The sequence below is a fragment of the Eretmochelys imbricata genome, chromosome 9, assembly GCF_965152235.1.
Source record: "Eretmochelys imbricata isolate rEreImb1 chromosome 9, rEreImb1.hap1, whole genome shotgun sequence".
NCBI classification, from domain to species: domain Eukaryota; kingdom Metazoa; phylum Chordata; order Testudines; family Cheloniidae; genus Eretmochelys; species Eretmochelys imbricata.
This window is the reverse complement of record NC_135580.1, coordinates 51295293-51304434: the sequence shown is the minus strand read 5'-3', so window position 1 is coordinate 51304434 and position 9142 is coordinate 51295293. Positions and strand designations below refer to the sequence as shown.

Here is a 9142-nt window from a genome sequence, read left to right as displayed (position 1 = left end):
TCAAAGAGGCTCTTTTCCCCTGTCTCTCTCCTCCTTAATTTGGCATCAACCTGCATTTAATTTCTCGGCTCTTCATGTACAAATATTTGGTTGTTGGAATGTGATCTTTACAGACCCTGCACGTTATTTCTTGTTTAGCTATTCAAATGTGGCATGTTCAGGAATAATGAAGTATTTTTGTTATTTGCCCTAATAAAAAAGGGTTGGCTTTTCCCTTTGATGTTCCTATAAAACAACCCCAGCTGAAACAGAGGCGTGTGAAAGAATGAAAGAAAGGCAGGAGGTAAAATTAAAGAACGAAGAGGGAAAGATAAATTACAAACACATCCAAAGCACCATCAGGGGCTTCTTCTCTGGCTCCGAATTTAAAAGTAGCGACCTGTCTGGAGAACAATTTTAACTTCAGGTGCCATTTTCAGAAGAGACTAGAGAACTCTTGTCTCCCTTGCCATCCTCTCTGTGCTTTTCCCCTCCGCTCCCTTTGTTTGCTTTAACTCTCCAGTCAGATTATTTTTTGTCATTCTTCCCTCTCCTGTAGCTTCACTGGATCGCTCCCAAAGTGTCTCTAGGTTTCGCCCCTTTTCACCCCCACTCGCTTTCCTTTGCGCCCCCTTTTCTAATATCCCTAATCCTCGCACGTCCTTGTTTAATACCCTTCCACCTGCTCTTTGTTTTAAAGCACAGACTGTCGCTTTCCACACTTTTGATCTCTTTCTTTTGCTGTTCAGTTTCCCCACCCATTGTCCCTTTCTCACCTAGAGGGCCCCGTTCCCATCTGGATGATACAAATTCACATTTTTCCCAGTTGATTCCACAATTATAAAGTCTCACGTGTGTCTGGGGGGTGGGCGGGCGGGTCGTCAATTTCATTCGGTTTAAAAATGAACGTGCAATTTTTTGCTGATTCTTTCCTCACCCATCATGTTCCCCACTTCCACCCCCACCCCATTTTAAAAGGTAACCCACTTGGGGTTGAAAGGAGGAGCAAAGATGAAGAGAAGAGATTGCAGCCTCGATTTCAGGCACTTAGCAAGGTGTAAAAAGACCTCTCTTATTTTAGGTGTGGAAAAAGTTGTGGGATTTTTTGAAATGTTATAGTCCTTAAGTACATTCACGTCCCTTGTATGCCTGGATCTTAAAGCCAACATCCCATTCAGAGAAAGCTGAGGGCTTGCGTTGTTTATTTGATTTGTAATATGAGGACAAGTTCTCACCTGCACAACTTTACATCATACCTTTGAAGCTACTGCAACGGCAAAGCACATGCGTGTATAATCTAGATAAGGATTACTTATGTAGAACGGACAGCTCAAAATTCTCAGCCTTCCACTGATGGCCGCTGTGGATTTTCGCTGTTTAATTATCACAGAGGTGTATGTGTGTGTGGGGGGGGGGGGGAGGTTGTTTTTGTTTCTTGAATTCATGAGGTATTTAGAACACAGAATAAAGGTATATTTCTGATCACCAGCTTTTAAACAGTGCAATCAAGGACTGTAGCCAGGAGGTCGGGGCTGGAATAAAACCGGAAAATCAGAATTGAAATCTTTTTGATGTTTCAAAGTCTCTTTGAATTGCCTTGATACACTCAATAGCAAATTTACTCTGCTATTATCACTAATAAGCAGAAATAAGTAATATCTCTCAGAGACTTCTTATGGCTTAATGTGTCCTTTAAAATAAAGTTTTTAACACCATGTAATGCTTCTCTGTATATCCTACCTCTCTGACACACACACAGCAAAGTTATTAAACAATTAAGCATTTATACTTGTAACCAAATTAGGGACTGTCTACTTTTTTTCCTTCTGACTTCTTTTGGGTGGGTAGAGGAGAAAAAAATTATTTTGACAAGCTGCCTGGTTCTCTCTCTCTCTCTCTCTCTCTCTCTCTCTCTCTCTCTTTCTGCGGCCAGAACCCTAAACAAAATCAAACAACTCTTCGGGGAGGTTTATTATTGGGCTTTTTTTAAAAAAAAGGGAAAAGAAATCATCTCTACGCGTTTGTGTAATTCGCTTGACAGGAGGAAAGACGATTTATGGCAGCAGAGAGAATTGCTTAAAATAAGTTACTCCACGAAAACAAACAAAAGAAATCAACCGGATGAGCCCCCTACTTCTTCACTCGGTTACTTGTTAATGTCAAGGCAGCAGGAAAGCAACAGAAACAGTGACAAGTGTCGAAAGCTCAAAATGCGACGGCTACTGCCTGGCAAAGTCCTTCATTCCCTTGATCTCTCTTTCATTTTCAGGTAGATTTTAAAATGAAACAACTTTGCAGCTCGCTCCTTGCTAGCCCGCCCGGTGTGCTTTTCAGCTGTACTCCTTGCGGGCTACGCAGAGTACCCCACACCCAAGATCCAGCAAAGACCTTGAGTTGTCCCATCTCCTCCCAAAATTCTTTTGGAGCGGGCTGAAGGCGTGGAGTCTAACACCCCTGCAGCCTCTGCCTAATGATTTTATTGCAAGAGGCAGACAATTGTGGGGAAACAGGTTTGACAAGGAGCTGCATTTCCCCCCTCTGGGGAGTATCTTTTTTTGGTCTCCTTTTGACATCAAAGTCAGTAATCGGTTCATTTCGGTGTCAGGACGATTATTTAATATGTTTATCTCCACGAGTAAAATAGCTGCACACCTGCAGACGGAGAAGCCAGTTGAAGGGATAATTTGGCTGAGTCAAGGGGCGGGGGGGGGGGGGGGAATGTGCTGGCAAGGTGAAGAGAGACATGGGAATGGGTGAGAGAGAGCAAGAGAGGAAAGACCGACGTTAAAGCGTCCACCCCTGTAGCTTTTCTACGTGGTGTGCTGGATCAAGCCAACAAGGGGCGGGGGTATTATTTTGCCCAGAACATTGTGGCCAGGCTTATTTCTGTTGGGGGAGGGGAATTACCCCGGCATCCTTCTCTTTAAAACCTCCCCGCAGAGCTTCACTTCCCTACACGCTAGGGTGGGAAAACAGGACAAGATCCTGACCCTCGGGACAGATTTGCCCTGCCCATACTAATCCACCCTCACGTATAAGAAGAGGGTGTGATCGGCTACCAGGAAAGGAGTCAATGGCTATGAAAGTCACCAGTGGCTAAAGCCTCCGTACCTAGCTTTTTTTTTTTGGGGGGGGGGGGGAGGCTCTGCAAAAATACCCTGGTTTGCTCAGTTCTATAGGTTGGGGAGGGTTCTGCCCCCCTCTCCCCCACCTCCCCTTTCTTCTCCAAAGTCTGGTGGGGAGAAGGCAGCAAGCGCCGCAGATTGGGCCCAGCTCTGCCTGAGACCACTGTAAAACTAATCTGGGTAGATGTTAAAGGACACTGAGCTATGAGTGTTATCACAGAGCCTGACAGCAACTGTCAGCTGGGGTTAAATCAGCGGAGGAACCCACCAGGCTCCCAGCTCCTACCTCTCCTTCTCAGAGCCACGCCGGGGTCTTTTCACTGGGGCTTTCCCTGAGTGTCCCAAAGCACCGTGCCCCTGATTGCAGCCCTAGTCAAGCCAGTTCCCTAATTGTCCTGCTTTGTAAGCGTGCTTTGTCATGCTAAACGAGCGTGGTCCAGCCATTCTAACCTCCCCTTTCAAACCCTTTCTCCTCTGTTCTTTTGTTTACCTCCGCCCGATCTCCCATTTATTTATCTAGATGCTTACCCTTCCATTCAGGTCCCATGTATGTTAATTGTGTTATGCCATTTAATTCTAACTCCGGTCTCAAAAGAGCACTTCATGAGAAAAGCATCTACAACACGGATCGCTTTGCCATTCAGCTCAAACCAGATGGACAACTGCGACTTTTTTCTTTCTTTTTTTTTTTCAAAATGAAAATCCCTCCCGAACAAAGGGGACCTGATGAATAGCCCCCCCAACATTGCTAATTGCTCAGGACAATATGCTAATCCGCTGTTTTCGGCTTCGGCCGGCTGCTTATATTGAGTGGTAAAAGTTACGTTGAGCGCTGCTGAGGGGGAAAAAGAACTGACCTCTTCGGAAGTCGGATGCCACACACGCTCGCCGAGAGAGGGAAAGGGAGACAGATCCAAAAAAGATGTGGACACGTTTAAAGGGGCCGGGCATTTGGCGAAGCAAGCGACTCGCATCCAAGCATGACTCCGAGATGCTCAAAGCTAGCTACCTGTGAAGGCCAGTCCCCTTCCCCGACAGTCCAGCCAGCCACATGGGTTTTGTCCGCAAAAACTTTCTCCTGAAGAAGGCTATTAAAAACACGCAGCCCCGTGGATCCGAAATAGAGACACTGTTACTCTGATTCTGTCTATTGTCAATTTCTATTCTTTCCCCCTGTAGCCAGGAAAGAAGAGGAAATGCAAAGGAGCCTGGTTTTTAAACATTGGGGAAAGTCCTGATAAATCAGCTAAGTTAGACTTAGCTATGAACTGGTATTTCCAATAGATCAGGTACTCCAACCTCTCCTGAAAGCAGATGAGACACACGCTGTCCTCTCCCGTGTGTTACTGACTCATTGTTTCACTTTTAGCAAATAATTGAACACTCGAAGTGGTTATTAAAATCTGTGTAGGTATAAACCTGTCAAAGTGAAACCGCAGCAAAAGGCTTCTTAGTTGACAGTGGAGATGAGATTAAAAATTATGTATAGGTATAATCTATAAATGACCCGACCCCGCCAAACGTCACGGGAGTAATATTACTCAAGTGAGTAGTCCCACTGAATTCACGTAGGGTCCCTCACCCGTGTAGCGTTACTCACTACCTAAGTTTTTTCCCTCCGGATCGGGCCCTAAAATGCTTTTCTGGCCAGAAGCATCTGAGCTAGTCCTATTCAACTCAGTCTTTAAGCTTTGCTTTCGTGCTTTTAGGAGGAAGCTTGTCAGAATTGGGACTTTATTCACACCACATGGTTTGCTTGTTTAATGACAGATTGTCTTTATTCAAAATGTCTTTGTTCAACAAATGAACAGGTTAACGAGGTAAAATCCTTCTGGATACATTTTTCAAAGACATGGTTGAAACATATTGAAATTACCATCTTTTTTAAAGTCTTATTCTTATTTGTTTATTTAGTTATTTTTACAATTCTACTGCCTGACTTCATACCTGACGCTCTGTCTAAAATGAACTTAGGTCTAGTTGCACTGGATCACACAAATTGAAGGACTATCTGTTTTAAATTAAGCAAACACTATCATATCATGTTGTAAAGAGAAAAGTTTCCTTTTCCGTAACTTTTAAGAGCCTTTTTGACATGAAAAGCAATTTTTACTTATTAGTGCTTGATGGCAAAATATATATGTATATATATAATATAACACAGCTAATCTTGTCTTTTAATGTGCAAAAGGAAATAAAATAATAATAATGATATTAATAAATACCAGGACTTCAGAAATTCAAGTCCAAATAACAGCAGGTAATATAGAACTCATATACATTAATATAATAAATAAAACTCAAAACCGCCTAGCTTTTAGTCCAAAAGGGCAGGTCAAGATTTAACACATTTACAGTTCTTAAAGGTTTCTGCACCTAGCTGAGCCTCCAATTCCAGTTTCCCCAGGCTGAGAGAGAAATCTTTGTTTGTTTAATTTGACTAGAGAGTCTCTGAGTTCCAGGAGAAGTCTTTCTGTCTTTCCCCAGGTGCCATCAGATACACTGGCATCATTCTCCCATGCAGGTGGCTTTTTGCTTCTGCAGTTTCTATGTACATGCCCATGAGTGAATTCAAGTTCTGACTGCAAAGCAAGTCTCGCTTGCGGGTATGTGGGTGTGTTACATGGCAGTCGCATGTGCTGAAGAATAGGGGTCTATTCCAGTCTTGGTCATGCCTGGGAATAATATGTAGGCAACTGGAGGTTGCAAACTGGAAGCCGACCAAGCTGTACAGTTACAGGGCACCACATACCCAGGGTTAGTTGGCGAAGGGTGAGTATGGGTGTGCTGGCTGGGGCAGCTCAAGCTGCCGAACGCCCCGCTCTGGTATCCCAAGGTGGAGGCGTAGGGCAGGGTGCTGGTGGCTAAGGTGTGGGGCACTTCGGTCATCTTCTGGATAGCGCTGGAGCTGAACTGGCTGGGGTCAAGTAAGGAGTAGGGTGCGGAGGTGGGAGGCAGGAAAGCCCTAGCCTTCTCCGGGGAGCTCAGCAGAGCGTCCGTGGCTCCCACGGGCAGCCCGGCCGCCTTGAGCGGGTCCGTGTCGCTCAGGTAAGGCAAAGGGAAGACATACCTGTCCTTCTTGAGCAGGTTCTTGGGCTTGCGCCGCGGCCTGTACTTGTAGTCAGGGTGCTCCTTCATGTGCTGCGCCCGGAGCCTTTTGGCCTCGTCGATGTAGGGTCGTTTCTCAGCCTCCGACAGCAGCTTCCACTCCGCGCCCAGCCGCTTGCTAATCTCCGAGTTGTGCATTTTAGGGTTCTCCTGGGCCATCTTCCGCCTTTGGCCCCGGGACCACACCATGAAGGCGTTCATGGGTCTCTTGATGTGATCGGTCGGCTTGGACATGGTGCTGTGGGGGGGTCGCTCTGAGGAGTCACAGCGGGGCTGGGCTCACCTAGCCGACTCGCCTGCCTCGCCACCCAAAAAGAACTCCAAAACTCTCAGCTGATCATACCAGTTCTCCGGCAAATCCACAGGCAGCTACTGGGGGGAGGGGGGGTCAACGGAGGGGGGGGGAAGAAGACAAGAAGGAGAAAAGGAGTGAAAAAAAGAAATCCAGGAGTGTCTCAGGTCGGAGTGATCAGCCTCTCAAGGGTTTGTCTGCGGGAGAGAGAGGGAGGGCTTGCTTTTGTGATGAGATGCTGCTGCCGAAGGTGTCTAGCCCTGCAAAGCACCTGGCTGGGAATGAGGAACAGCCGAGGACCAGGAGCCAAAAGCGGTGAAGTTCAAAGGCTAGCCTGCTCCGGATTGCACGCAATCTGACATAATCGCAGGGCGTTCACTCCCTAACCTGAGCGCCCAATCAGCTTGGAGAGACGAATACCTTGAAAAGAGACAGTCTGGGAGAGGAGAGAAAAGGGGGGGAGGGGGGAGAAGGGGGGCAGGCACTAACTACATGGGATTAAAGGGAATGCTTTTGTTAGACGTTGCGCTAATAGCACCAAATGAAACTCCGCACGCCTCCTAGCTAGAGTTCCGGGCTGCTGGGGAGATGGGACGTGTTGTACCAGTCACACAAGAAACAAAAAACAGCAGCGTGTGAGTTTGTAAGTCAGGCACCACAAGTCAACTGCAAGGCAGCGTTTCCCCTTCCTGGCCAACCTCGGGACAAACAAAATCCCAGGGAGCAGCTAACAGCATTTCTTTCGAAAAATTAAAACCAACATCTAAAGGCAGCGTATATTACTGCGGCTATTATAAAACACCTGCAAAATACAGGTACATCTATGCACTCCCATTCTATGTCTAACTGCAAAGCATGCCAATCTAACCCCCCTGCCTATACATACTGTCCCTATATATACATCGTGTATCAGCCCCGTGCATACCTCTTCAGTATTCATTAGGGAATGTAAGACAAATGGCAAACAGGGCTTGATATAGAAGATAAACTACCTTTGATTTTGCGGATAACAGTTAACTTTACACCAGCAGTTTAACAAGGCTTTTCTTCTTTCTTTCTTTCTTTCTTTCTTTCTTTCTTTCTTTCTTTCTTTCTTTCTTTCTTTCTTTCTCTTAAAAGCCTCCAGAATTATTTTAAATTGGAAAAATGAAGTCCACTAGTTGGATGAATTAGATGGATTGGCGTCGGGATTGGCCCGGTGTCTGGGTTAATAACACTTGGTACCTTGCTTTTGTACTGCTTGGAGAATGGTGTGTTTCTATTCTCTGGTGGTTTGCTTTTTTTAAAAAAGCAGGTTATAATTCTTCGGGTAAGGAACACTAAATAACCCTAGGAATCAACTTGCATGCCTGTTTTCTTTGAATAATTGCCTGCCTAATGTGAAATGCCCTTGGGGAAAATATTTATTAAATGGAAACAATTGTCCCGAGTCCCTGTAGAGACTGGGTTTGTTAAAGGGTTATTGGCAACTGCACCTGCCTGGTTTAAAAGACTTGTCTAAAATAACGCCTAAGCACCTTCGGTTGTTCCTATATGCAGCGTTCAGCTTTAATAATCTATTTAAAATAGAATCTGGAGGGGAGAACTCTACCAGTCTGACAGCTCTAAATATTTGCCAGTTATCTTTCTCTCTCTTTAAATCGACCCTTTCAGACCGGATAGTCTACGTTCAGTTAAATTCGCCAAGAAATATCTCCACCTCTCAGTGCAGACTTTAGAACCTCGTTAACGCAGAGGACATGGAAACACATCAATATATAATTTAGCTGCAAAGTCTTTAGCCTTTATTTCCACAACAGCCCCCAATGCAAATTATAACAACACAAATCCATCTGCAGATACACGTACTGGGTGCGTATATAGACTGGAAATAGCTGCGACGATTGGAGTCTTTAGGGGGGCTTCTCCCCTCCCCGCCCCGTTTTCACTGAAATTATAGCCCTGTTCCCTGCTTTCTACTTTTCCCACACTTGGCGTCTCCAATAAATTAGTTTAATTCAATGTCAGTCTTAAAGCGATGCGGGGAATGATTTAAAGTCCATTCACCTGTACGGGTTTGCCCGGCGCCCGGGGCGCCACCTGCTACTTAGATTGGACTTGTGCATTTAGCAAGATCGGAACAGATTTTTCGTTATACAGAGAAATGCGTTGTGCAGGACTCAGGATTCAGGGATGTTTTATATTTATTTATTTATTGCTACGAAGTCAAGCTGCAAATTAACACCTATTTGGAACGGAGTAGACAGTAGATGGGACATATTTGTAACACACCACTAATTTTACAGTACAATACATTCCCCCCTAGCCTTGGGCACTCAACATTTGCTCCCCAGTGTATATTTAGAGGCTACTTCTGAGCAGCTAGTTCATGCCTATTAAAAAAGGAGTATTTTGAATGCACGCAGGAGTATGTATTGGCATTTCTACTTCTAATTGCCTCCCTCCACACACCGTCAGCCAAGGGGAATCCTGTAGGTTGTGATTCAAACGGAAATGGCCCCTTTTTTTTTCTTTTGCCACCCTTTGCCCCCTGATATTTTTGTGTGTTTGTTTCCAATCTGGCGCTGAGTGATTCCTGAAGTTTCTGAACTTAAGCCTTTAACTCCCCTGCTTTTCACCCTGCACAAATACGCAGTCA

The 9142-nt window shown here is 45.2% G+C and overlaps 1 protein-coding gene across 1 annotated transcript; it reads right to left on the bottom strand.

The window, feature by feature from the left end:
• Positions 1-5723: 5723 nt before the first annotated feature.
• On the bottom strand, positions 5724-6446 carry SOX14 (SRY-box transcription factor 14). Its single transcript, XM_077826992.1, has one exon. The coding sequence runs from the start codon at positions 6444-6446 to the stop codon at positions 5724-5726; it is 723 nt and encodes a 240-aa protein (XP_077683118.1).
• Between the last annotated feature and the right edge of the window lie 2696 nt (positions 6447-9142).

Bases quoted from the DNA above. Each gene is read 5' to 3' on its own strand.
- SOX14 (XM_077826992.1), bottom strand. From the start codon at position 6,446: ATGTCCAAGCCGACCGATCACATCAAGAGACCCATGAACGCCTTCATG.